General features: G+C 64.5%; 2 protein-coding genes across 2 annotated transcripts; one reads left to right on the top strand and one right to left on the bottom strand.

Annotated features, from left to right (window-relative positions):
• The first annotated feature begins 833 nt into the window (after positions 1 to 833).
• Positions 834 to 4,796, top strand: TSSC4 (tumor suppressing subtransferable candidate 4). The gene is made up of 3 exons (XM_061161364.1): positions 834 to 1,129; positions 3,282 to 3,397; positions 3,546 to 4,796. Exon 3 carries the CDS (start codon positions 3,568 to 3,570, stop codon positions 4,561 to 4,563), a length of 996 nt encoding a protein of 331 aa, XP_061017347.1. The 5' UTR covers positions 834 to 1,129; positions 3,282 to 3,397; positions 3,546 to 3,567; the 3' UTR covers positions 4,564 to 4,796.
• On the bottom strand, positions 4,641 to 26,838 carry TRPM5 (transient receptor potential cation channel subfamily M member 5). Its single transcript, XM_061161356.1, has 26 exons — positions 26,814 to 26,838; positions 23,637 to 23,703; positions 23,225 to 23,351; positions 22,700 to 22,880; positions 21,831 to 21,997; positions 20,894 to 21,077; positions 19,581 to 19,645; positions 19,285 to 19,476; positions 18,920 to 19,022; positions 17,497 to 17,615; positions 16,881 to 17,204; positions 16,633 to 16,773; positions 16,348 to 16,471; positions 15,997 to 16,142; positions 13,090 to 13,202; positions 12,764 to 12,856; positions 12,412 to 12,670; positions 12,163 to 12,281; positions 11,866 to 11,998; positions 11,527 to 11,701; positions 8,273 to 8,426; positions 7,739 to 7,920; positions 7,443 to 7,575; positions 6,759 to 6,831; positions 6,398 to 6,464; positions 4,641 to 6,067 (listed from the first exon to the last, which is right to left on the bottom strand). Exons 3-26 carry the CDS (start codon positions 23,339 to 23,341, stop codon positions 5,961 to 5,963), a joined length of 3,471 nt encoding a protein of 1,156 aa, XP_061017339.1. The 5' UTR covers positions 23,342 to 23,351; positions 23,637 to 23,703; positions 26,814 to 26,838; the 3' UTR covers positions 4,641 to 5,960.
• Positions 26,839 to 26,907: the final 69 nt, after the last annotated feature.

Consider the following 26,907-nt stretch of genomic DNA (forward strand, 5'->3'; position numbering starts at 1 on the left):
TCACATCCATACATGACTACTGAAAAAACCACAGCTTTGACTAGACGGACCTTTGTTGGCAAAGTAATGTCTCTGCTTTTTAATAAGCTGTCTAGGTCAGTCATAACTTTTCTTCCAAGAAGCAAGCGTCTTCTAATTTCATGGCTGCCGTCACCGTCTGCAGTGATTTTGGAGCCCAAAAAATAAAGTCTGTCATTGTTTCCCCATCTATTTGCCATGAAGTGATGGGATCAGATGCCATAAGACGTGTCCCAAGGTTGCACATTAAAGTGGGCCCTGTTTCCTCTCTGGGTTCCTGGCTGGGCGGCAGCACGGCCTGAACCCTGGATTCCTGGGTGCAGCTCTGCCCGAGGGGGCTCCCTCTGGCCGTCCACTGCTGAGCTTCAGTGGGCGCTTCCCTGGTGGCTGAGCTGGTAAAGACTCCGCCTGCAATGTGGGAGCCCTAGGTTCGACCCCTGGGTTGGGAAGATCCCCTAGAGAAGGGAAAGGCTACCCGCCCCAGTATTCTGGTCTGGAAAATTCCATGGACTGTATAGTCCACGGGGTCGCAAAGTCGGACACGACTGGGAGACTTTAATTTTCGGGGCAGAAATGACCAGTCGGACGATCGGCAGACGAGGCCAGGGCGCCTCCCTCAGGCGACTTGCCGCGCGGTGGCCTGCCTGACCCGTCCAGTGAGCGGGACACGCCCCGCGGCCCAGCTCCGGGGACCCGAAAGGGCTGGGCCGGTAGCTCCGGAACGGGACCGGAAGTGCCTGGAACCGCGCCGGGAACGTTGACGCACTTCCGGTTCTCGCGGCTTCCGGCAAAGTGGGCTACAGTACCAGGAACGAGGCTCTGGCCGTTAGCCCTGGAGCATTCTGGGAGTCGTAGCCCTGCCTCCTCACCCCGACTCCCTTCCTGAGTCAATTCCGGTCTCTTCGCGAAGGAGCGCCACCGTTTCCTGTAGGGAAGGCAGCGCATGCGCAAAGACATCACTCCCGATAGGCCTCGGGAGTGGAAGCCAGGTGCCTTGTGGGAGATGTAGTTCTTCAGGCGTAGGAGAAGCGGCGCTCGGCCAGCGGGGGACTCGGTTTCCCAAAGGGCTGAGCGCGGCGCAAGATGGAAGCAGCCAGGCCGAACTGAGCCGGTAGGTTTTTGGTGGGGAGGGCCGTGCTGCTGACCCGTTAGGCTTCAGCGGGCCACTGTCCGTAGTCTTCTGCCCCGACCAGGGAGACCCTCGTGAGGCCCGGACCCTTGGCCCGCCCCCGCCCGACTTGGCCGCCGGACTCAGGCCGCTGACACGAGCGCCTGCTGGGCACGCGCCGAGATTCTGGGCGCGTGGAGTGGAGAAAATAAAGGCTCTGCCTCCCGGGGGAGAGAGACAACCCGCAAGGGAGCCAGCGCTCCCTGGGACCTGGCCAGCCCGACCCCGGCCCTGAGAAAACCGCGCCTCCGTCAGCCTGGACTCAGCTCTGCCCTGCAGTGAGCTCAGGAAATTCTCAGAGAACTGAGACGCAGACCTGGCATGCCCGGTCTTGGGGTTGCGATTCCCGGCTCCCCTCGGCGTGTCCCACTGATCACGGGCGTCCAGGGGACGGGAGTGCAAATTTAGGAAGCTGGAGGCTGGTTGGAACTCCAGCTTTGCCTCCAGTGTACTGAATGACGGGCAGTTTCTCCCCGCTCCGGTCCTGCCAGCCCTAAAACAGACACCTTTGGCGTTTACTTCGTGTCCCCTTTCCTGGAGTTGTTCCTTCATTTTGGGAGTCATGCAAGGCCCAGAGGAATGGAAATCTCGCCTGTGTTTGACCTGGAGCAGGTCACTCAGAGCCACTCCTGGTCCACCTGGCCTGGTCTTTGGTGGACGCAGTTGCAACGGAGTCACCCTGGGCAAGCACGGGAGGCTTGGTGGGAAGAGGAAGTTGGTGGACGGGGGCTGAGGCCTGTCCTCTGAGCCTGGAAACAAGTTTCAGGGTGCCTGGTGACACTGGAATGCTAACCAGGTGTTGGCAGGACTTCTGTGCTTCGCTGGGAAAGTGAAGGGTGTGTGGAGGATCACAGGAAATGTCCCTGGAGGTTGCCTCAGGAGCTGTGGGGCCGGCCTCTGCCAAGCAAGGCTGAGCCAGCTTCCTGAGAGCTTGACGCTCAGATGCCAAGGGCCTGGCTGCAGTCCCTTCTGGAGCTCCCAGGGCATCTCCCAGCGCTCAGGAGCACACCTCCTCCCCATAGAGCTGGCAGGTGCCCCCGGCTTTGTGCAGTACTTCCTGCGTGCCCCTTCCTCCGGCAGCATCCCGCAGAAAGCTCTAAAATTCTTTATTGCAATTGTTAGCAAAGTGAATAAACGTACTCCTCATCCACACAGCAACTATTTATGAAGTCCTAACTGTGAGTCAGTTCGAGCTGTTCAGTGAGCCGGTTTGCAATTACTGCCATGACTGTCAGCTGTTTACCGTACCTCTGAGCACTCACTGACCCGAAAACACGTAATAAGCTATCACGTGGAACCACCACAGGACTTGTCAGTTACCAAGATTAGACTAGTGACTGATATGAAGTAGATTCTGTAATTTCACTTTTTGAAAAGTGATCACCCTTCACAACTCCTTGTAATCCGATAGAAAGTATATAGGTTATGAGAACAAAACAATTGAATACGCTAGTGTGTGGAAACACTGGCACTGTGTCAAAATGAAACAGTGACAGTCTTTCTCCGAAGTGAAAAATTACTCAGTTAATGGCCAGAATATCCTCAGTTTCCAGTTTGTATTCCACAGATTTTTTTTTGTAAATGTTTCACACCTGCAGCTGCTAGCCAGTGCGAGGAGGATGATGCCTGGTTTAGCACAGAACTATGTTACACGTGTCATTCATTCATTTCTTATTTATTGGAGAAGGAAATGGCAACCCACTCCAGTATTCTTGCCTAAAAAATCCTATTGACAAAGGAGCCTGGCAGACTACAATCCAAAGGGCTGCAAAGAGTCGCACACTTCTGAGCTACTAAGCATACTGCCTGCCACGTACCGCACTTGGCCGATAGAGGGAGCGCAAGGATTGCTGGTGACCCTGGGTTGACGGCCTGGCTGGCTGCTCTCCGCCAGACCACCCCCGTGCGGGCCCCCTAGTGGCTCTAGTCAGACCTGCCTGGCAAGGACTGAGGAAAGGGACAAGTCAAAAGGACCGGCTCCTGGGCCTGGCTGTTTTGGGGGCTTTGTAAACCCAGGTCCACTCCGGGGGTATTGGCACCACTCCTGTGTGTCCGCCGTCTGGTCTGATGGCCGGTTGTCCCTCCCTGCCTTTAGCCAGTCACTGAACCGCTGAGCAGAGCCGTGCCCGGGGGCCTTTGCCACGAAGAACCTTCGTCAGCATTCAGCCCACCTGCCCTCCAGCGTCCAGCAGGCACCTGGCAGACGGGGAGGTAAGAGGAGGGCTCTCAGTATGTGGGTGGGTGTGGTGGGGGGGGTGGCCCTTCCTCCTGGGACACTGCTCTTCCTGCTGATCCTGCCTGGGCCGGTGGGTCTGAGCTTGTGGTGTTCTCAGGGGCTCCCGGGGCTGTTTCGGTGCAGGTGTGGCGTGGCCTGAGGACACATGGCAGAGGCAGGGGACAGCCAACACTTCCTTGACTCGGAGGTCGACGTCCTGCCTCCCGACACTGTCTCCCTCAGCGACTCGGACTCAGACCTCAGTCTGCCGGATGGTGCTGGGGTGGATGCCCTGTCCCCGGGGGGGCTGCCTGGGGAGGCTTCCGGGGATTCGGGCCCCGATGAGCCCCCCTCGCCCCCCAGGGGCCTCCCCACAGAGGCGGTGCAGCCCTTCCACCTGAGAGGCACGAGCTCCACCTTCTCCCAGCGCAGCCACAGCATCTTCGATGGCCTGGAGGGGGCCGCCAGGCGGGCTGTGCCCGCTGTGGCTCCAGCCAGTCCGGGGGACAGGGGGAGCTTCCGGCAGCTGCTGACACCCTCCAGCCAGCCTGCAGCGGGTGGCCCAGGTAGGGCCGCTGGAAGCCCTGTTCCCCCAAGGGCGCCCCCCGTCCCTGACTACGTGACCCACCCTGAGCGCTGGACCAGGTACAGCCTGGAAGAGGTGGCCGAGGCCAGCGAGCAGAGCAACCGGGCCGCCGCCCTGGCCTTCCTGGGCCCGCAGAACCTGGCCGCCCCCGGCGGCTACGTGCCCTCCTTCAATCAGGACCCCTCCAGCTGCGGGGAGGGCCGGCTTGTCTTCACCAAGCCTGCCCGAGCCAGCGAGGCTCGGCCCGACAGGAGGCGGGTCCCGAGGAAGGCGGGGGAGCCGGGCAGGAGCGACCCTGGGGTTCCAGGAGCGGCAGGGGGTGAGGGCCCCGTGGAGCTGGCCCACCTGGCCAGGCCCGGGAGCCCCGAAGCCGAGGAGTGGAGCGGACCCCGAGGGGGCCTGCAGGAGGTGGGTACACCTGCGGGCGTGGCCCACGCCAGGTCTGGGTCCAGCACCCCGCTGGTGGAGATAGTGGGTTTCCATGGCAGCAGGAAGCGGAGCAGGGACCACTTCCGGGGCAAGGGACCACTTCCGGAGCAAGGGCACAGCCCCGAGGCGCCAGGTGCGGAGGTGTGAGCCAGGAGACCTCCCGGCTGCCTCCCTGGCCTGACTGTGCTGGAAGGCTGGCCACTGCTGCCCCCGGGACGGCTTCAGGGCTGGAGCGGGCTCAGGGCTCCAGGGCAGCGAGCCGGCCCGCCGGCTGCCTCTAGGTGCCACCAGGGAGCAGAGACTTCGCCAGGGTGTGGGCTGGGGGTGGTGGAGGCCCGACCCATCCTCTGCCCGGGAGACAGTAAAGGCCTTGCGTGTTCCTCTGGCTCCGTGTGTCTGTGTGGACCACCTCTCCCCCAGGGACCGCAGCCGGGACACTCCGCTGTCCAGGCCCCATCGTCCTGCGCTCGTCAGGAGGAGGTCTTTCTGTTGGACTGAGGAGAGTCCCTCTCTGTACCGAGCAAGAGGCTGAGACCCCAGCCCATCCCGGGGAGGAGTCGCAGCTGCTTGCATGAGGGCTGGGGCCGGGGGGTGATGTAGTGGATCTGGGGAGAGCGGAGTGAGCGTGGGCGGGAAGCGGCCGCCGGTGGCCCCGCACGCTGGGCCGCCCCCGTGTGGGGAGGACCGGTGTCGCCAGGACAGCCGACTGCTGTGCAGGGCGCTGAGCCCGGTCCCCAGACGGTGTGGGGAGGCAGACGGGAGCCAGCGCGTCTCCCGTGACTGCTGTTAAGCCCCGGCCTGGCCCTGCTGCTGTGTCCCCTATCCCAGGGCTCCAGGTCCCCATGGGAACGGGAGACAGCCTGGCTGCCCACTCTCCTTGTGTGGGGTTCTCAGAAGGGCCTGGACCCCATCCCTTGTCACGTGCTTCACTAAACGGACGCCTCCGGGGTTCCCCTCTGCCTGGGACTGCAGCCCCAGGTGTGGGTGTGCCTTCCCGGCTCCACTGAACGTAAAGCAGTTTTCAGGGGTGGCGGCGGGTCCTCTTGGGGTGGTGACCTGCTGCCACTACCCAGACGGGATGGCCCAGCACTCGCCATGTGCGCTGTCAGGCGTGGGGGCGGCCACCGACACACACACTGAACACTCAGCCTGGGTCTTGAAGACAGAGGGTCCAACTACAAACGTTTCAGAAAAAGACCAGTCTCTTGGTGGGTGACACGGGTTGGGTGTAGACCCCAAGGCAGCTGCCCTCCTAAAGGGAGGCCCCCCACAAGGCATTCAGTGAGGCCTGCTCTTCTGGCCCCAGCTGGTTGGCTCTGGATGGGGTTCGGGAGTCTGTCGGGGGGCCCATGACACACACCGCTGCACTCCCAGGCCTGAGGAGGTGCTGGGCAGGACGAGGGTGGTACATCCCGCTGGGGGTGCTCAACTGGTGGGGGGTGTGCTGGCATCTCCACGAGGCCCAGGATGAGCAGCCAACGGCTGTGCCCCCCAGGCCTGGGCCCCTCGGAGCGCAGGGCTCCGTGTGCTGACGTCCAGGTGGCTCAGGGGTTGGAGGGTGGCTGGCCAGCCTCTGGGCGCTCCCTGCTACCCAGGGCCGCTCCGTGGTCAGCAGAGGCTGGTGGGTTCCCGCTGCTGGAGTTCCAAGAGTCTGGTGGGGGAGGAAGGCCCCCTTACAGCTGCTGGGTGTCCAATGGGGCAGCCCCGGGGAGAGCTGGGGGTGGGTGGGGGAAGCAGCCAGTGGGGCCCGTGAACCGTGCCCCGGTTGAGTTGGTGGGCTCCCACAGAGGGCCCCACCCACCCTGAAGACAGTGGCCAGCCAAGGGCCAGCCAAGACCGGGGCTGTCTTCTCCCAGGACAGGTGGGAAGCATAGGCCTAAGGTGAGGCAGAGGACGCAGCCCCAGGCCTGCAGGCTGGCAGAGGGCTGCCCGTGCCCACCTGCCCCTCGAGCGCCCAGGGCACGGGGACTGTCACACTCACTCCAGTAGGCGCTGCCGCAGGCCAGTGACTCAGCCACGGAGGAGAGGAGCGCTGCACAGTAGCTGACCTGGAGGAGGGCAGGCTGGGGACTCTGGGGCCGGGCCCACATCCACCCCCCGCCCCGCCAGCCGGCTCCCCTCTGACCCCTCTGGCGGCTGTCACACGAGGAGAGGGAGGAGGGGGTGGGGAGGGGTCTTCAGCACAGGACCCCCCCAGGGAGTGGCAGGGTCTCCTCCCGAAGGAGTCCCGAAGGGGCACGAGTGCAGAAGCCCCAGGCCCTGCCCGCCCTGCCCCTGCCCTGACTGCATGTCCCCTGCCAGGCCCGGCTCAAGGAGAAGGGCGCCCTGGTCCGCCCACCTACCTGAGACTCCAGACGCTTGACACGCCTCTCCTGTTCCCTCAGGCCCCCGAGGAGCTTGGCTACGACGTCTACCCTGTGGCGGGAGCGGGCGGGCAGCAGGCTGCTGAAGGCCAGTGCACCACACGGGGCGCCTTCCCACCTCCCTGCCCTGATGCCCAGGCCCTTCGGGTGCATTTGGGGGTCACTGAGCCTCTGTGGGCGCCTGAGTTCAGGGTGCTCCGGCCCCTCGGGCATGGTGGGGGCGGGGGTCAGGGCTGTTCCCACCCGCAGGCAGGACCAGGCGCGTGGGTGTGAGGTTCGCCCCAGAACAGGAGGAGCCTCATGAGTCCTGGCACCAACCCCCAAGTGTAGGGCAGGCCCGGCCCAGCAGAGCCCAGTCCAGGGTGAGAGGCTGCTCGTTAGAACTGGGCCATGTCCCTACCCAGCCCAGACCCTGGGACGTGAGGGGCCACGCCAGCCTTAAGGCAGCCTGTCACCCCGCAGAGATCTCCCAGCCCCCCGGGAGCTGGCTGTCCACCAGCTCCCCCATCACCTCCCCTGCCTGGCACCCTGCGGGACCGTGGCTGGTGCTGCAGGGAGGGCGCTGGCCCGGAGGGCGCTGGCCCCGAGGGCAGCCCGATGGGCTCAGTGCCCTGGGTGGCCCGCCGCGCCGGCCCAGGCGGGGCAGGGAGGGCACCCCCGCACCTGTGCGCCGCCTTCCGCAGCAGCTCCTCCTGGCTCTCCTTCCGGCGCTTCTCCAGCTCGCTCACGAAGTTCTCCTTCTGCACCACCTCCCAGGTGACCACCTTCTGGTCCAGAGGCTCTGGCAGGTCCCTCTCTGGGGAGGCCGGGCAGCCTCAGGGCAGGGCCCAGGCCTGGAAGCCCCCTGGTGGGCAGGCCCTCCGGGCCGCCGCAGAGGGAGCCGGGGCCCGCCGCCTGCTGCCCCCTGCCCCCACCCAGGCCCAGGGCCCCTCCATGCGCGGTCCTGGCAGGAGCCTCACCCAGGCGCGCCCGCTTCTGCGGGGCCCCCCTCCGCAGGAGCCTCTTGAGCACCAGGCTCAGGTGGCTGAGGAGGATGAACGGGGGCGCCAGCGCGGGGCGCTGGTGGTACTCCACGATGAGGTGGAAGCGCTGGGACTTCCAGAAGGTGTCCGCGTTGCCCTGCACCGCCTGGAACGTGTAGCTGCGGACAGCAGCGGGCAGGCAGGCGGCGTGGGCACGCGGCCCTGCGCCCCGCCCCCGGGGCTCCCCGCCACCCCTCTGCTACAGCCTGGCAGACCCAGGCACCTACCCACACACCCCTACCAGGCCTGCACCACCTGCTCGGTGCCCTGAGCTCCAGAGGGGAGACCTCCCGAGGGGAGACCTCCAGAGGGGAGCCCCAGCTCTGGAGTGACAGCCCATACCCAAGCCCCTCCTGGGGGCAGAGAGGCGACTGCCCCCGCAGTCTGGAGGGCTGGACAGGTCTGGGCCAGGGGGACCAGAACCAAGCCCCACGCCCCAGAGTGGACAGAGGCAGGGGGCAGGGTGGGCACCTGAACATGGCGATGAGCAGGTTCATGAGCAGCACGTTGGTGACCAGTAGGAAGGTGACCAGCAGGAGGATGACCACCCAGTTGGCGTAGAGGTTGGGGCAGGAGGGCGAGCCTTCCAGCAGCAGCGGGTGCAGGGAGCAGTTCACACGGGCTTCTGTAAGGGGGGGGCCGGGCGCGTGGGGCCGGGGCGGGGCGCGAGGGGCTGGGGCCGGCCCAAGCGGCCAGCGCCCGTGGGCGTCGAGAGTCAAGTCCCCACGGTTGAGGCCACCCAGGGGGAGGGCCCGGGGAGGCAGCCAGTTCCCATGCTTTCCCGGGCATGGTCCGGGCTTCGGCACTCAGACTCTGAGTCCTGGGACAACTAGGTCCTGGGTGGTCTGCCTGGCTGTGCCAGCCCCACATCCCCTGGCTTCGCTGTGACGTCACAACGGCCCACGGGCTCTGGAAGCAGAGCCCAGCCCATGTCATCCCACCCCTACCCAAGGCTCTGCTCAAAGGCAGCATGGGGGGTGCTGGCCTCGGCGAGGGTGTGGGGTCTCTCCTGCAGGACTTCTCAGGCCTGCGGCTCACTGGCCGCCACAGGAGTCTGAGCCGGGGCAGGTCTGCACTTTCCCAAAGCCTGCAGCAGCAGAATGCCCTTGACACGGGTTACCGTGGGCTGGAGGACGAGCCAGCTCCGAGAGCCGTCGGGGCGGGAGGGGCACGGGCAGTGAGCACCCAGTCTGGGGCAGGCTGAGCTCCACGCCCTGGACGGGGAATCTGGAGGGGTTGGCATTCCTGAGGGGCCCCAGGAGCCCTGCTCCAGCCCCTCCCCTGCCGGCCTCAGCCCCTGCAGGGCCAGCCTGGCCCCCACCCCTGCCCCAGGAGATGGGAGGGAGGTGCAGACGGAGGCCAGGGTAGGGGGCGCATGGGTGCGGGGGCCCCGGGGTGTGGGGCGTCTTCCCGTCAGGAGGGCTTGAGGCTCCAGGTGGTGACCTCCGCAGGCCGTGTGTGTGTGTGTGTGTGTGTGTGTGTGTGTGTGTGGACCTGGACACACGCATGCACGTAGGACTGTTTCTGTGACTGGCCCCCCCCCCCCCCCCGCCGTCTTCATGCTGTGCCTCAGCGGGGGGCATGGGGGTCTCTGTTTCCATGTGTGCCCGTGTTCCCACCTCTGGGCTCGAGTGTCAGGCTGGCAGGGCCTGTTCCCCTGTGTGTGTCTCCCTCACAGGATGAGCCCCTCCTGAGTGAGGTACTTCAATGGGGGCTGGGGGCTCCGTGTGAGACCCCTCCCCAGCCGCCCCTGCCCTCCCGGCCTGCAGATCCGTTCTCGCCCTGGGCACCCTGAGTGACCCGGAGGGCCTGCCCGTCCGATGGAAGCAGCTCCATGGTGATGAGGCGCCTGCGTTTCCCCCGGGACTTTCAGAGGCACCGCCAGGCCCAGCTGGGAGATAGGTCGTCCCGGGGCCTCCTGGGGCCCAGAGTGGGGGCTCTGCCCGGGACACTGAGACCCGGCTCCCACGGGGAGGCGAGGTCCTGGGGTCACCCAGGACCCCACCAGGGACCGCAGGCCCGTAAGTGAGCAAACTACCCTCTGCCCGCGGGGTGGTGGGCTCCCAGGGAGGGGCTGGCCGGGGGTTCCACCCTGAGAGACCGGGAAGGGGAAGGACCCTCAGCGAACTGGCCCAGGCTGGCCCTGCCATGGTGGGGCTCAGCCTGGCAGCTACAGTGGCGTTGAAAACTGGACCCCTGGGAGTCTGCAGCCCTAGTCTGGCACCTCTCTGCCCCCGGGGACCCCGAACCATAACAGAGTGCCCTCGTACCATCGGTGTGCGGCCGTCGGGTCGGGAGGGACCCCACCCCTGCCCGGTGCTGGGCGCCCGCCTCTCCCCCCTCTTCCCGAGGGGCCCCATGGGACTGGGGCAGTTGGAGGTCATGGCAGCGTCCCCCAGGCGGGGCCACCCCGGGAGGGCAGGCAGGGGCTCATTAAACTAATGGCCTGGAAAATGGTGCCCACGGGAGAGCACACATGGAGCCCCATGCTGGGTGCGGGGGGGACTAAGAAAACAGCCCAGGAAATGAGCCTGCAAAACCCGCTAATTAGGAGGCAGCTCCCATGACGGCGCAGCCCCTCAGCCCGGAGCCCGCCGGGCTCAGTCACGTCCTCGTCCCATGGACAAATATTTACCAGGTCACGGGCACTGACCTGCCTCATCAGCGGCCGCAGACAGCCTCAGGGACTCTGCGCCCATGATCGCCCCATGACACCCGCCTGAGTGAAGGACCCCCTGCCCCTGCTCTGCACCCTGGGAGCGCCCAGCACGGCTGGAGCCCTGGGCCCCCACACTGGCCCCCCTTGTTGGAGGGACTGGTTCTCCTTCTCCTCCTCCTCCTCAGTGAACCCCAGCCATGCTGGGGCCCACAAAGGTGTTCCCGGTCCTGGGGCTCCCCAAGCACCCCCCTACCCCCCACTGCACTATCACAAGAAACTCTCGGAGGATTCTCTGGTGGCTGAGATGGTAAAGAGTCTGCCCTCAATGTAAGAGACCTGGGTTCAATCCCTGGGTCAGGAAGATCCCCTGGAGAAGGAAATGGCAACCCATTCCAGTATTCCTGCCTGGACAGAGGAGCCTGGCGGGCCTCAGTCCATGGCGTCCGAAAGAATCAGACACGACTGAGCGACTTCACTTTCCACCAGCCCTCACCCACACCCCTATACAGGGGGCCGCCCTGGAGACACCCTCTCAGGCAGGCCACACAAGCCAGGCAGGGTGTTGGGCTCACAAGTTGGGTGGGTCCCCAGAAGCTAGGGTGCCCTCAGGAGCGGCCTTCCAGCCGAAGGTCCCCCCAGCAGGCAGGCCACACGCATAACCGGCAGGGACGTGCTGGGAGGGCCAGCTGTGGGGCCCAGACCAGGTGATGGCTGGGGTGGGGCCCTGCTGAGTGCCTGCCCACCCCCGCTGCAAGGCCCCCGCCCCCGCGGCCCTCTCTGCCCACAGCTCTATCTCTGTCTCCTGCCCAGGGCCCGAGGTTGGGGCCTCCACAGCTGGCACCCGTCAGCCCGGACCTGTCCCTCACCGGACGTGACCTGGTGGGTGTCCTGGACTTCCCCACTGTCAGTCATCAGGCCGGGGTCTCCTGTGACCCCCAGAGGCCCCACTGAAGGACCAGGTGTCCATGGTCTTACAAAAGGAGTGTGCTGCTAAGGGGGTCTCGGTGCTGTGACTCCCCGGGGCGGGACCCCACGCAGAGCCCCCCAGCCCGGGCTGAGTCCTGACCGTCGATCTCGTCCAGCGGGATCTGCCCGAAGATCTGCAGGTACGGCCGGTAGAGCACGCGGCGGAAGATCCACTCCAGGCGGCCGTCGTGTGGGTGCAGCAGCGCCTGCGTGGTCACGCCGTAGGCCACAAGCCACACGCTCAGGAAGAAGAGGAAGAAGAAGACGTCCTTCATCTCGGGGGGCGGGAGCAGGGAGGAGGGGAAGACATGTCAGCACCCGCCGGCCGGTGCGGGGAGGCGTGAGGGAGAAGGGTCAGCACCCGCCAGGCGGGGGTGGGGGGAGAGCCACGTCAGCTCCCGCTGGGTGGGGCCGGGCTCATGCCCTGGCCCGGACTCACCATCCGCTCCACGATGATGATCTTGGGGCCCAGCTGCTTGTGGACGGCGAAGATGTGGATAAGCCGGAGCGTGAACACCATGAAGTCGAGGGCAAGCACCGTGCGGCCAGCCTCAAAGGCCCAGGGCAGCATCCTGGGGTGGGGAGGGCAGGCTGGATGGCCGCCGTGCCCAGAGAGGGCTGGGCCTTCCTCCAGGCTGCACAGCATGGGCGCCAGACCTGGGCGGACCCATCCTGGAGGCAGCCCTGCCCACCAGCCCCCCGGGGCTGCCCCTGCCAGGCCTCGGGGCCCCCAGACCTGCAGGTGACCCCGGCGATGAACAGGAAGATGGCCACCATGTCGCACTTGTTCCAGTTGTCCTCCACGTAGAGCGTGAACTTCTTCACCAGGCGCATGTCCTCGTCTGTGAAGAAGCCCTGGCGGGGGGCAGGCGGCCCAGTGACGGCGGCCCGGGCTCCCCCCCACGGGGCACAGCCTCTCCTGGGCCGGGCTGTGACCCGCAACCCCCCGGGCTCCGTCTGCAGCCGGGCCAGGCCCACCACTGACCTGCCGGATCTCCTCCAGCACCAGCGTGAAGACCCAGAAGTAGAGGGTGACCTCAGACGCTGACGGTCCCTGGGGAGGGGGCCGGAAGTCCACCAGCAGGACGTAGGTGAACAGGAAGAGGAAGGCGAAGTACATGACCACGTTCCCGAGGAACACGGTGACGGGCGCCCCCCAGAACCTGCGCCAGCGTGTTAGCAGGAAGGCGGCTCTCCGGCCTCGGCCACCTTCCCTCCTCAGCGCCTCAGCCAGCTCCTCTGCCCTGCGCCCGAAGGAGGCCACGGGCAGTGGTGAGACGGGCACCAGGGTCCCGAGCTCGCCTGTGCCCACCACTGCCCCCTCCACAGGCTCTCACCTGCTGCCCAGGCCGCAGAGCAGGCTCTTCTCCGTGTCCAGACTGTCCAGCTCCTGCAGGTCCTCTGGGCCTGTCCTTAGAGGGGCCTCCTCGCTGCGGGCACAGGAGCCCCTCAGGGACCGGGGGAGGGCACCCGAGACTCCCACCTGGCCCCGAGCTCCCGGCCAGCGGAGGCACTGCAGAGGGATGTGGGGTGGGGGGCGCGCACAAGGGCCACGCGGATCTGCAGTGGGGGGAGGCTGGGGACGTGCCACCACCGGCAACAGTGAAGCCGCACCCCACCCCGGCACAGCTCTGGCAAGCGGCCGCTGCCTGTGCTGACCGACCTGAAGGTGATGAGGTTGGTGTAGATGAGGGCCGGGCAGAAGAAGGCGCACAGCAGCCGCAGGATGGGGGTGCCCGAGGCCATGTCCCCCCACCAGATCTTGGTCAGGAAGGCCTGAAACAAAGGCGTGGCTGTTGCCCCCCTGACCCTCTCCACACCTTTGCTACAGCGCCCGCAGCAGGCCTGCCCTTCAGGGTTCAGCGGAGGCATCAGTCCTCCCAGTCCGGAGCCCCCAGGGCCTCCCTCCTGGGGGAGAAGGAACACCTTCCCTGGAGGGAGGCCAGGCTCTGGGTTAGCATTTCTGCTGAGACCAGAGGCGGAGAACTAACACCTTCTAGAACTAACACCCCAAAAAGATGTCCTTTTCATTCTAGGGGACTGGAAAGCAGAAGTAGGAAGTCAAGAGACACCTGGAGTAACAGGCAAATTTGACCTTGGAGTACAAAACGAAGCAGGCTAACAGAGTTTTTCCAAGAGAACGCACTGGTCATAGCAAACACCCTTTTCCAACAAAGAGAAGGCTCTACACATGGACATCTTCAGACGGTCAATACCCAAATCAGATTGATTATATTCTTTGCAGCCAAAGATGGAGAAGCTCTATACAGTCAGCAAAAACAAGACCGGGAGCTGACTGTGGCTTAGATCATGAACTCCTTATTGCCAAATTCACACTTAAATTGAAGAAAGTAGGGGAAACCACTAGATCATTCAGGTATGACCTAAATCAAATCCCTTATGATTATACAGTGGGAGTGACAAATAGATTCAGGGATTAGATCTGACAGAGTGCCTGAAGAACTATGGACAGAGGTTTGTGACATTGTACAGGAGGCAGTGATCAAGACTATCCCCAAGAAAAAGAAATGCAAAAAAGCAAAATGTCTGTCTGAGAAGGCCTTACAAATACTGAGAAAAGAAGAGAAGTGAAAGGCGAAGGAGAAAAGGAAAGATATACCCATTTGAAGGCAGAATTCCAAAGAATAGCAAGGAGAGATAAGAGAGCCTTCCTCAGTGATCAGTGCAAAGAAGTAGAGGAAAACAATAGAGTGGGAAAGACTAGAGAGCTCTTCAAGAAAATTAGAGATATCACGGAAACATTTCATGCAAAGATGAGCACAATAAAGGACAGAAATGGTATGAACCTAACAGAAGCAGAAGATATTAAGAAAAGGTGGCAAGAATACACAGAAGAACTATACAAAAAAGATCTTCATGACTCAGATAACCACGATGATGTGATCACTCACCTAGAGCCAGACATCCTGAAGTTCAAAGTCAAGAGGGCCTTGGGAAGCATCACTACGAACAAAGCTAGTGGAGGTGATGGAATTCTAGTTGAACAATTTCACATCCTAAAAGATGATGCTGTGAAAGTGCTACACTCATATGCAGCAAATCTGGATAACTCAGCAGTGGCCACAGGACTGGGATTTCATTTCAGTCCCAAAGAAAGGCAATGCCAAAGAATGCTCAAACTACCACACAATGGCACTCATCCCACACGCTAGCAAAGTAATGCTCAAAATTCTCCAAGCCAGGCTTCAACAGCATGTGAACTGAGATTTTCCAAATGTTCAAGCTGGATTTAGAAAAGGCAAAGGAACTGGAGATCAAATTGTCAACAATCGCTGGATCATCAAAAAAGCAAGAGAATTCCAGAAAAACATGTATTTCTTCTTTATTGACTACGCCAAAGCCTTTGACTGTGTGGATCACAACAAACTGTGGAAAATTCTTCAAGAGATGGGAATACCAGACTACCTGACCTGTGTCCTGAGAAATCTGTATGCAGGTCAAGAAGCAAGTTAGATCGGGACATGGAACAACAGACTGTTTCCAAATCGGGAAAGGAGTACGTCAAGGCTGTATATTGTTACCCTGATTATTTAACTTATATGCAGAGTAAGTCATGAGAAACGCTGAGCTGGATGAAGCACAGCTGGAGTCAAGACTGCAGGGAGAAATATCAATAACCTCAGATATGCAGATGACACCACCCTTATGGCAGAAAGTGAAGAGGAACTAAAGAGCCTCTTGATGAAAGTGAAAGAGGAGAGTGAAAAAGTTGGCTTAAAACTAACATTCAGAAAACTAAGATCATGGCATCTGGTCCCTTCACTTCATGGCAAGTAGATGGGAAAACAGTGGAAACATTGACAGACTTTACTTTTGGGGCTCCCAAATCACTGCAGATGGTGACTGCAGCCATGAAATTGGAAGACAAGCTATCACCAACCTAGACAGCATATTAAAAAGCAGAGACGTTACTTTATCAACAAAGGTCCATCTAGTCAAGGCTATGGTTTTTCCAGTGGTCATGTATGGATGTGAGAGTTGGACTATAAAGAAAGTTGAACGCCGAAGAATTGATGCTTTTGAACTGTGGTGTTGGAGAAGACTCTTGAGAGTCCCTTGGACTGCATGGATATCGAACCAGTCAATCCTAAAGGAAATCAGTCCTGAATATCACTGGAAGGGCTGATGCTAAAACTGAAACTCCAATAGTTTGGCCACCTGATGTGAAGAACCGACTCATTGGAAAAGACCCTGATGTTGGGAAAGATTGAAGATGGGAGGAGAAGGGGACAACAGAGGATGAGATGGTTGGATGGCATCACTGATTCGATGGACAGGAGTTTGAGCATGGTTCGCGAGTTGGTGATGGACAGGGAAGCCTGGTGTGCTGCAGTCCGTGGGGTCGCAAAGAGTCAGACACGACTGAGCAACTGAACTGCACTTGGGGCTAGTGGGGAGAGTGGCCAGCTGAGGGAGTCAGGTGGGCAGCTTCCAGGAATGGACCCCCCCAACCCCAATGGCCTGAATGCGGGCGGGGGAGGACCTGAGGGAGCTGGCTGGGGCACCTGCTGTCTGCCCAGGCTTTGCCCACAGCACGCCTGGGGCTCACCTGCACCCCGTCGTGGGCAAAGAAGGCCTTGGTGTCAGCCTCGGTGGCCAGGTGCAGGCAGGTGGTTCTGCTCCAGCAGCGGTTCCGACGCACTAGCAGGGCAAAGGCGCGCTCCTCGCTGTGGCGGTAACACTGGGAGAAGAGGTCTGCGGGATGGCCGCTGCCGTGATGCCCAGGCCCGCCCGCCGGGCTCCTACCCCGCAGGTTGCAACCTCCCTGAGGCTGTGAGATGCGCCCATCCCCACCCGGCCTCCCCATCCGGATGTGGGAGCCTCCCTCTCCCCGAGTGTCCACGCTGGGAGCACCCACCGCCCAGTCTCGCCCCCAGCGCCTGCCCCCCACCATGCTCACCCAGGGCCAGCTGCTCGTACTTGGCCTCCCGCAGAGTCCGGCCCACCTCGGCCTCTGTCTCCAGGTGGGACATCTCTTTGAGGATCTTGCAGGCGACCAGAGCGGCGGCCACCCCCTCCTGGCCCTGGGAGACCCAGCCTAAGTGTGCAGCCACCTCCCAGCCCCCACAGGCCTCTCCCAGTGTCCTCCCAGCCCTCCCTAGGACCCCCCGGGACCCTCCGGGTGTCCTCCCAGCTTCCCCCCCTCCCCTCCCCCGACCCCCAGGCCCCCTCCTGGCATCCGCACCATGGCCCAGAAGTAAGTGGCCATCTCGTGGCGGTTCTGCAGCACCGCCCACAGGAACAGGTCTCTCCAGGGGTCCTCGCTCCTCTGGTTCAAGTCCAGCAGCCCCTTCTGGCCCGGAGCCCGCCGGGCCGGGCCCCGCTCCTGGAGGGCAGGTGTGTCAGCCTGCGGCCACAGCCCCACCCACCCCCGCCCCACTCTCCGCTCCCGCCCGCGCTCCCCCCGCCCGCGCTCCCGCCACCGGCGCTCACCGCCTGGTAGAGCCCGCGGCAGGCGTCGTGCAGGAAGTCCTTGAGCACCCGTGAGACCTCGTGCAGGGAGAAGGCGGGTGGCCCGGCGGGCGGCTCCCGGGCCTGCTGGGCGCCCAGCCCGGCCAGCGTCAGCCGGCCTTCCTCGTGCTTGCGCTGCAGCAGGTCGAAGAGCAGGCTCTTGGGGGCCACGGAGCGGTAGAGCTGCTGCAGCCGCCCGTAGGTCAGGAAGTCCGCCACGTCCGCGCCGTTGTCCACGAAGAGGCGCACGAACTCGGGCTTGTTGCTCACCAGCGCGTCCATCATCACCTCCTCCAGGTCGCGGGACTGGGGCGCCGGGTGGAGGGTGAGCGGGAACCCGTGGGGAAGGGGGCCCGCGGGAGGAGCGTGGGGACCCTCGGCAAGCCGCCCAGCTCCCGGGTGCCCCGCCCTGCCTGTCGCCCTGCACAGAGGCGGCCCGCCCAATGATGTTTAGCCCCTCCTGCCTGGGATGCCCGCAAGAGGTGCCCTGGCCTCCCGGCTCCCCTGGCAACGGCCAGGCCAGGCCGGCCCTGGATACCAGCTACCCTCAGCCCCTCGTCAGGGTGCCCGCCCGGTGCTGGCCAGAGCCTGGTGCCACCTTCCACTCCACGTCCCCGTTGAAGATCTCGCTCTTGGCGATGTCCACGCGGTCCCAGGCCACGGCCAACTTCAGTTCGTCCAGGTAGTCCTGCGCCTCCTGGCTGTGGCTCTTGCAGGCTGTGGGCGGGGAGGGTGGAGTGGGTGAGGGGGAACCCAGGTGCTGGCAGAGCCAGTGGGCACAGGGCCCCTCGAGGTGGCTCTCCTAGATGTATGGCCACGGACGTGATGTCCTGGTTCTCTCCACACCCTCTGAGTACCAGCGGGAGCCACAAGACATCCACGCCCCCAGGAGCCACCGCTGGGAGCTCCAGGACCCCAAAGGGACTCCAGGGCTGGGTGGAATAGTCGGGAGTGGGTGCCCCCTCCAGGGGTCTTCCCTTCCTCAAGGCTGCCCCCTGCCCCAGAGCCGCTCCCTGTGTGGGCCTATGTCCCCCGCCAGTGATCAGCCTCTCCGCAGGTGTTTATAGTCAATGAGAAGCAAAGTGAGTGACAGCCAGGACGTGGAGACCAGCCGACTGTCCATCTACAGAGCGACAGAGAAACAAAACGCGGACCCTCACTGTCCTAAAGGGACGGGCGCCCAGTACCAGCCACAGCTTATCGGATGACTGCCCAAAACATGCTCAGAGCAAGACTCCAAAGGCCGCAGGGTGTGTGGTCCCATGTCCAGGAAATGCCCCCAGCGGGCAGATTCAGACACGGCAGGCTTGTGGTCGCCAGAGACTGCGGGAGGCCGGGGTCTAGTGGGTCTTCTGGGTGGTGGACATGCTTGGGACTTGGTAGTAGCAGTGGACTGCCTTGTGAAAGCACCAGAACCCCCGAATTTACCAAGCACCTTGGCTTTCTGAGGACGTCCCTGGTGGCCCAGAGGCTAAGCATCTGCCCACCAGTGCAGGGGACACAGGGTCACTCCCTGCTCCGGGAGGACCCCCGAGCCGCGGTGCAGCCAAGCCCACGCAGCCCAGCCACTGAGGCCCGGGCGCCTGGAGCCCCTGCTCCTCGACAAGAGGAGCCTCCGCGGTGAGAGCCCGCACACCGCAGCCAGAGCAAGGCCCGAGTCCGCAACAGAGACCAAGCTCAGCTGAAACTAAGTAAATAAAAGCTAGGAATGAATAATTAAACAGTTAAAAAATTTGTGATAAAATACATCTAACGTAAAACTTGCCAAAGACAGAACCTCTCGTGGATTTGCGTGTCGTCATTGTATGGAGGCCCCGCACGTGCTGCCGCTGTGTACACACGGCTGTACCCACGCTCAAACACTCGCACACGCCGTCGCACACACTCACACTCACAGCAGAGCGCAGCCGCCCCAGGCGCAGGCCCCGGAGGCCGAGACCCCGGGGTGGGGGCCGCCCCTCGCCGGGCTGGCTGGCCACCCTCCCCTGCCAGCGCCCTCCGCGGGCACAGCTGGGCCTCACCTTTTACCAGCGCCTTGAGGATGACCGTGTCCAGCTCCTCAGAGCCCTCCTGCTCGAAGTCGTGCACGGTGAGCAGGTGTGGGTGGGACATGATGGTCTGTAGCTGGGACCCCAGGACAAAGGCCCAGAGGTGACCCCGTGGGCAGGGCAGGCGGTGTGTGACCCCACGGCCCCCAGCCAGAATGCCAGCCCGCCGGGCCCGGGGCAGCCCCACCCTCAGAGCCGGCGTCCCCACCCCTCGAGGGCCTGAAGCAGGGGCCAGCCCGGGGGCTTTGCAGTCAGAGGGGCTGGGCACGGACTCGCAGTCCAGGGGCTGGGGTCTAGGGCGGGGACCAGCACGCGGCCCTCCCTCCGGCGGCTCATACCAGCCCGGTCCAGCGCACGACGTCCTCCCAGGAGAAGTGCTCACTGGGGAACTTCTCCCTAAACTGCTTCTCGGCCACCTGGGGCGCCAGGAGTTGGGGCTGGTTCACGAGGGCAGCGAGCACGTCCGCGACGCCCCCTGAGCCCGCCAGGATCAGCCACGGCGTGGTGTGCTCCACGGCCCTGGAAATCCTCTGAGGTAGGCGGAGGGGGGCATGGTGGACCAGGTCAGTGCCAGGTGCGATCTCGGCCCCGGCTGGGGCCCACGGGAGGCCCCCTCCTGCCACGCCTGCCCTACCTCCAGGGTGCTGGGGTCCCCGTTGACCAGCAGACAGAGGACGGGGATCTCGATGCTGCTGGTTCCTGTGGACGGACGGAGCACAGCCTCCACCCAGGTGCCCGGGTGAGCGGAGGGCCTGGGACCCTCCTGTGGGGTAAGCCCCCGGGGCCTCAAGACCACCAGCCGGCGGCGTTTTCTGGGCAAACTCCAGGCAAGAGGCTTTTTCTCCAGAGGTGGGCTCCCGGCTGCCCGGTCACCCAGGACAGGGATGCCAGGCCCACTCCCCACTGTCCAGTGTGGCCGCCTCGTGGCTGTTTAAACGTCAAGTTGAACATCGGGCCCCTGGCCGCACCAGCCACATTCGAAAGGTGGGCATCTCTCCTTGGCCAGGGCAGAAAGCTCCACTGACCACTTGCCAGGCCATCCGAGGGCCCTGGAGCACCTCAACATGGTGAAGTAGGGGTGCAGTTTGGCTACTTCCCCTCAAAAAACAGACGTGAGACTTCTGAATGTGCACCCCAGAGGCCCGGACCTGCCGGATGGGCTGTGAGGGGAAAGCTTGGCAAACTGCTGGGAGGAGGCAGGACAGACCGGACGGCCCCAAGAACAGTCCCCTCTAACTCCCGAGGCACCTGCCGCGCGGGAAGGATACTGGGCGGAGGGCGTGTGAGCCTCCCGGCTTCAGCAGCCCGGGCCAGCCCTGCATCCTCAAGGTGAGGGTTAAACATGGCTTAGGTTGCGTTCTCATTAAACAGTGCTCGGTTGGCAGACACACACACTGCTCATAAATATTGCCAGCGATCACATGTATGTTGTTGTTTGTATATGTTAGTTGTAAATACACGAGCTTTACAAATCCTGCTTTTAGACCCGCCCTGGCCACCCTGGAGGCCGCTCCTCAGGCAGCACTGCCCCCTGCTGGCAGCGAACCTTGGGCGGTGGAGGGAGATGGGCCTCTGGAAACTTACAAATCTCACTTTCTTTGCAGAGCCTGGAGCCCCCAGCCAGAGCCTCTGGTCGGGTGGGGTGGGGGTGGGGCCGCACTGGAAACGGACCTGCAACCACCCTGCTGCCCAGTGGGAGTGTTACCGCCTGGCAGAGACTCCCCAAAGTCATGTTCCCCATCACCCTGGCCAGCAGCCCCCTCACCCAGGACCCCCCAGTGGCCCAGGTCTCAACGCTCTGGTGAGTTTGGTGCCTTCAGCCTGGGATGCCCATCCCGACCCAAGCTGGTGGTCCTTCAGCCCTGTCCACCCCTGCAACCCCCCACCACGGTGTTCCCGGCAGCCCCCTCCCCCGCGGGCAGCCCCCTCCCCCGCGGGCAGCCTCACCCCCGTAGCCTGTCCTCTGCTCCGAGATGTACTTCTCCAGCCGCAGCCGCAACTCCGTGGGCTCGTCGCCCTTCCCGGGGGCCCCCGGCTCCACCAGGATGAAGTGGGAGTGGTTGTTGTCCAGGGGGCTGAGGGGGCCCTGGCTGCCTCCGTCGTCCAAGGGGTAGTGCACGGGGCCGTCCCCCTAGGCACACACAGCGTGAGGCCCGGGCGTGGCCCGCACCCCCGGGTGGAGGGATAGCCACCACTGCTGCTGCGGGGGGTGCCCAGGGAGGGCACCCTCGAGACAGAGCCCGCACGCTGGGGGTGGGGGCTCCACTCACACGGCTGCCTGGCCTCCTGGGGACCTGCCTGAGATCCTCCTCCGGGGGTGGGACAGAGGACACCAGCCCCGGGTCACACGAGTGTGTGGGGCGGTGGCCGAACGGGCGTTTGGGCACCAGTCTGGGTGGGGTCCTCGGAAACCAGGTGCCCACTCCAGGCCCGTGCGGGCTGGGAGCCTGGCAGCCCCCTCCCCACTCGGGTCCTGGGAGATGCTGCCTCCTGCTGGCCGCTCGCTGGGCAAGAGACCCACCCCCCCCCCACCCGCCCCCGGGCTCCCCTCCCCTCCCCTCCTCCCCCCTCCCCTCCCCTGCTGCCCCTTCCTGCCCCCCCACCCCACCCCTGGCTCTGAGGTCACCTCACTGCCTGTAGAGCAGCCTTGCTCCCTCCCAGGCCTGTGAGCTCCCTCCCCCCACCCCGAGGGTAGGGCTGGTCTGCCCACTGCTGGCCTGGCAGGTGGGGCTCAGTCACAGACGACGTAGTGTGGTCAGCCTGCGAGATGGCCCTGGTGGCCTCTGTCAGGCGTGCCCTGCAGCCCCGAGGCGGCCGATCTCTGGGGGCCTCACTGCCCTGCCACTGTGCCCCAAGGCCTGAGCGCCCAGAGCCCCGCGCCCACCTGGGCATGGTCCAGGAGCCGGCAGTGCAGCACGCGGCCCAACGAGGCGATGCCGATGGCCACCACGCGGGCCTTTGTGGATGTGCTGGCCAAGGAGTGGTCACGCACGGCCTGCCCGACGTAGCGGGCGAGGCCCACTCGGAGCGCGCTGGTCAGGATCCAGGCTCCTGAGGGCACAGGGGTCCGTGAGCACGGTGGCCTTCCCAGGTGCCCTCCAGGACCAAGGTCAGGGTTAGGGCTGGAGGCAGGCCCCCGCTGCCCTCTGGACAGAGACTCTGACCCCGGCCTGTGCTCGCCCAGAACCCAGGAAGTCCTTCCAGAGCACAGAGCCCTCGGCCCGACGGTCAGCAGCGCCTTCGTCTCTTCTACAGTCGTTTCTGGGCTGGGAGACGGTGGACACCCCCCTCCCTGACTGGGCCATCTGAAGGCCCAGCCCCTGAAATTAAAGCCCAAGAGTTTAAGAGTTTAATTCTGACCCCAGCGACCGGCTGGCCAGGGTGCTGTCCTGGGAGATGGGGTGAAGGAGGCCCAGCGTGGACAGCAGGTTGTGGAGGTTTCACCCTTCCCTGGGGTGTCCCACTGAGGCCTGTTGGCCTCACACATGGCCAGGATCTCTTGGGGGAGGCTCTGAGCCCGGGGACCTTCAGCCCCTCGGCCGTGTCCCCCAGAGCAGCTCCCACCGCCCTGCAGCGCTGCGGAGGGAGGGTGACCGTGGGAACGGCAGCTGAGGGCCAGCGTGGGGCCTCTCAGGTATTCTGACCCCCTGCACCCTGACCCCCTGCGCCCTGACCCCTGCTCCCTGACCTGCCTGCTCCCTGACCCCCTGCGCCCTGACCCCCTGCTCCCTGACCCCCTTCGCCCTGACCCACCTGTGCTCTGAGCCGCCTTCACCAGCCCCTTGCGCAGCACATCCCGCAGCCACGGCTTCAACGCGAAGGGTCGCTCCTCACCCACTAGTGACACCACCAGGTTGGGGGCCGGCAGGTGCCACTCGGCCAGCAGCAGGTCGAAGAGCACAGACGGGGCCACGCCGCTGGGCACCCTCACGAACTGCAGGGTGGGATCAGGGGTGCAGGCGAGGGGGCGCTAGGCACAGGGGTGGGCTGGGCTCCAGAGGGTGGGGCAGGGTCGCAGTTGGAGGCCAGAGCTCCCCAGGCCATCTGGACCCTCTGGGCAACCTGTGAGCCAAGGGTGGCTGGAGGTGGGGCCTGACCTGCCATGTGTTGGGGTGGGAGGCAGGGGCCAGAGGGGGCTATCAGCTCCAGAATTCTGTCCTCCTGGGGGCTCCAAACAGACCCCTTAAGGGAGAGCGGCCTGGAGATGGGAGTCAGGGCCCGGGGTCCAGGGAGCCCAGGGGTTGGTGCAGGCCAGTCCCCAGGTGGGGCAGCTCTCACCTTGCCTCGCTTCTTCCCAGACCCTCCGAAGACGATCTCACCCTGGCCCAGGCTCAGCCCCCGTGTGTCTCCAGCACCCCCTGGGCTGCCAGGACGGGTGCCCCTGGCGTCCTGCATGGGGTCCTCTCTGCAGGGACAGAGCCCACCCTGAGGGCACGAGGGGTCAGCCCCACCCCACTTCCTGCTGGAGGCCCGGCCGCCTGCGCAGGGAAGCCCGGGTGCAGGTGGAAAGAGGGAGCACCTGCCCCAGTGCCCTCCCCGCAGTCCCCCAGCCCTGACCCTGACCGCCTGTAGCCCCTCAGTCTCGGCCTGCCTCCCGCCTGCATTGCCCTCCTCAAGCTGCCAGAGCTCCCGGCCCCAAGCCGGGTGGAAGCTTCTCCTGGCCCCCTCCCCACCCTGCACTCCTACTCACTCTCCCCCAGCGCCACGAGCCAGCTGCGTCCGTTGCCACTTCTGCCGAGGCTTTGGCAGGGCGTGTCCTGGAAACCCCGAAAGGCAGTGGAAGTCTTGCAGCCTGCCCCATACCCCCCATGGCACAGCCCCGTCAACCCAGGACAGGCATGGGACCCTGGGCACCAGGTGCCCGGCGGAGAGGGGGTGGCAGGCAAGAAGGTGCACGAAGCTCAGGTGAGGAGGGACGGGGCCTCTTCCCTAACCTCCCGCCCCTCCAACCTCCCAGAGACCTGCCCACCGAGTCCTCACTCCAACCCGGCACTGCCCATGTGCCCGGAGGGGTCCCAGGAATGGCCCAAGGGACAGGACCTGGGTCCCATCAGCCTGTCTGACGGCAAACGCCCCCACGCCTTCTGGACCCACTGCAGACCGGCCACCCAGCTCCCAACCCCCGGCCATGCCCTGCACTGCCCCCCGCAACCTGCTGTCTCCAGCGGCGTCCTCTGCAGACCCAGTGGGGAGAGCGTGCCCCCCCTGCCCCTGCACCCCTGTGTCCACAGAAGGAGCAGAGTCGATGGGACCCCAGGTCCCAGCAGACCCGAGAGGCCCTGCCCTGCCGGGTCCACCCTGGGAAGCTCCGGCTCCGCGGCCGCCCTGTCCACCGCCGTCCCCTGGGAGGTGCCCTGGGCAGGGCCCAGCCAGGATGGGCCCTTTGTGAAAGGAGAGCAACTCCCTCGGTTCTCAGGGCCAGGCCAGCCCTTTGATTCTTAGAGAGGGGCCACCTGTGCACACAGGCAGGGCTGGCGGGTGTGGGCAGGGCCCCTGCAGGTCGCCACGGGCCCACCACCGTGTCCCCAGAAGTGACGCATCCCCCAAAGTGACGTGTCCACGCCCTCGCTCCTGGGGCCTGTGAACACGCTTGTTGTGGAAGTAAGCCCTTTGCAGATGTGATCAGGGAGAGGGGGGTCATCAGGATGGGTCCCGATCCACTGACCGAGGTGGCCTTGGAAGGAGGGGAAGAAGCTGAGTGAGGATGCACACAGAGGCTGGAGGGATGTGGCCAAGGCCGGGGACACCCGGGGCCCAGGGAAGAGCAGGAAGGACGCCCCCCTGGCCCTGCTGTGGGGTTCCGGCCTCCTGAGCAGAGACGCGCTTCCCCTTGTCCTCCGCCCCCTCTGTGGGACTTTGTCACGGCTTCCAGGGCACTCCTACAGCCCGAGTTGTTCCCCCACGCCCAGGCCCTGTCCCCACACACAGCCTCCTGGACTAAAGATCGTTAATCACCGGCTTGGAAAGGCCGTATTCAAATTCCCCCCATCCCGGCCCTGGAAGAGGGTGGGGGACGATTTGCATCTGACCCCCCACCCCACCCGTGCTGGGCCCACCCTGCTGGGACACACGCAGAGAGTGGGGGTAACTGCATGCGACCACAGAGCTGGGCTGGGGGGCGAGGGGGGCTCGGCCTGGCCCGGGCTGGGGCACCCCCTCGGTCCTGCCGCCCTGGGGGTCATAACTGCTGCAGAGTCCCAGGGCACCCTAACGAATGACCCCCGAATGGGCGTCTTAAAGCGACAGGAGGTTCTGGAGGCCAGAAGCCCCAAATCAAGGTGCACAGGGCCCCACTCTCTCTGCAGGCTCTAGGGCAGGGTCCTCACCCTGTTCAGCTCTGGGGGCTCCGGCGTCCCTCCAGTCTCTGCCTCCATCTCCCTGTCTCTTTATAAGGACACCGGTCATTGCTCGAGGGGCCGCCCCACTCCCTGTGACCTCACTATCAGTCACTGCTTCTGCAAAGACCCTCTTTCCAAGCGTTTTGAGATTCAGGGAGGATGTGAACTTGGGGGGATGCTCTTCAACCAGAGTGTAGGCAGTGACATGGGGAGCCTTCCCGGGGACAGAGCAGGGCCTGTGGGGATGGCCTCCGTCTCCACCACTGGACGCGCCCCGGCCTGGTGTGGACGCACCCCGGCTGTGTGGATGCATCCTGGCCCAGTGTGGACGCGCCCCGGCTGTGTGGATGCATCCTGGCCCAGTGTGGACGCGCCCTGGCCGTGTGGATGCATCCTGGCCCAGTGTGGATGTGCCCCGGCCCGGTGTGGACATGCCCCGGCCTGGCATTGTGTGGGGCCTGGGCAGCACTGGGGTGCTCACAGTCTGTGAGCCCCAGGCTTGCTCCGCCAGAGACGGGGGCCTGGGGCTGGCCTCTGCCTCAGGAGGGGCGCTGTGGTGCTCTCCCCACCAGCCCCTGTCAGCCTCTCCTCGCTGACAGGCAGGTGGTCCTAAGCCCCAGTTTTGCCTTCCCTGGGGCTACCACCTGACCCCTCACCCACACCCTTCACCCCCGACCCCGAAGGCTGGGCCCTGGCCTCTGGCTTTCCAGCCAGGGGGCCGAGGGGCGGTGGGTCCTGTGTCGAGGGCTGGGGGATCACTGAGCACGGTGGGGGTGGCCCCGAGCACGGGGGTGGGAGGGGCACCAGGCAAATGGGGCCGCGGAGCGGGAAGGACATGCAAACAGCAGATTTGCATGAGCAGGTGTCCGGGGCTCGATGCCCCTGTTCCTGGAGGGGGTGGGGGAGTCCAGGCGCCCAGGGGTCCTGTGTCATCCCCACTGAAATCCCACCCCTGACCCCCGACAGGCAGAACAGAATGGAGGCAAGCTCTTCAGCTCCAGCAGTGAAGGCGCTGGGGCTTGTGCTTGGGGCGGGCAGAGGGGCAGACAGCCAGCCCTGGTCAGGGGGTCGCTGGAAGCTACACCAGTGCCGTGGACCTGGGCAGCCAGGCTCTGGGGGTCCCAGCCCGGCCCCTCCCAGGGCCGTGTCACCGGGGCCAGCCCCTCACTGCTCGGGCCCGCCCCTCCCTCCTGAGATGGGAGGACGCGGTGACCAGGAGCGGTGCCCAGGGGTCCCACGCTCTGTAGCCAACAGTCAGCCCCCCACCCAGACAGGCCCTGGCTGGGAGCATCGGCTCCCTGCATCCGGCCCCCAGGGCCCTGGGGCTGCACCTCCTGGCCAGACCCTCTCCAGGCTCCTTCCCAGACCCCCTGCCTCACCCACTGAGGGACAGTCCATCTGCACCCCCAGGAAGGCAGGACTCATTCCAGGGCCCAGGGGAGAAACCGAGGCACAGGGCAGGAAGTGACCGGGGAGCAGGGTGCCCCCCTCCTCCCCCCCCCACCAGGGGCTGGTGGCCGGGCTCCTACCTGCCTGCCTTCTCCCTGAGGCCCGTACGTGTGACTGCCAGCCAAGGGGCGGGTGGAGGGGCCCACAGCCCGCCCGCCCCTCCCCACGCACCAC

Source organism: Dama dama, chromosome 2 (assembly GCF_033118175.1).
Source record: "Dama dama isolate Ldn47 chromosome 2, ASM3311817v1, whole genome shotgun sequence".
NCBI classification, from domain to species: domain Eukaryota; kingdom Metazoa; phylum Chordata; class Mammalia; order Artiodactyla; family Cervidae; genus Dama; species Dama dama.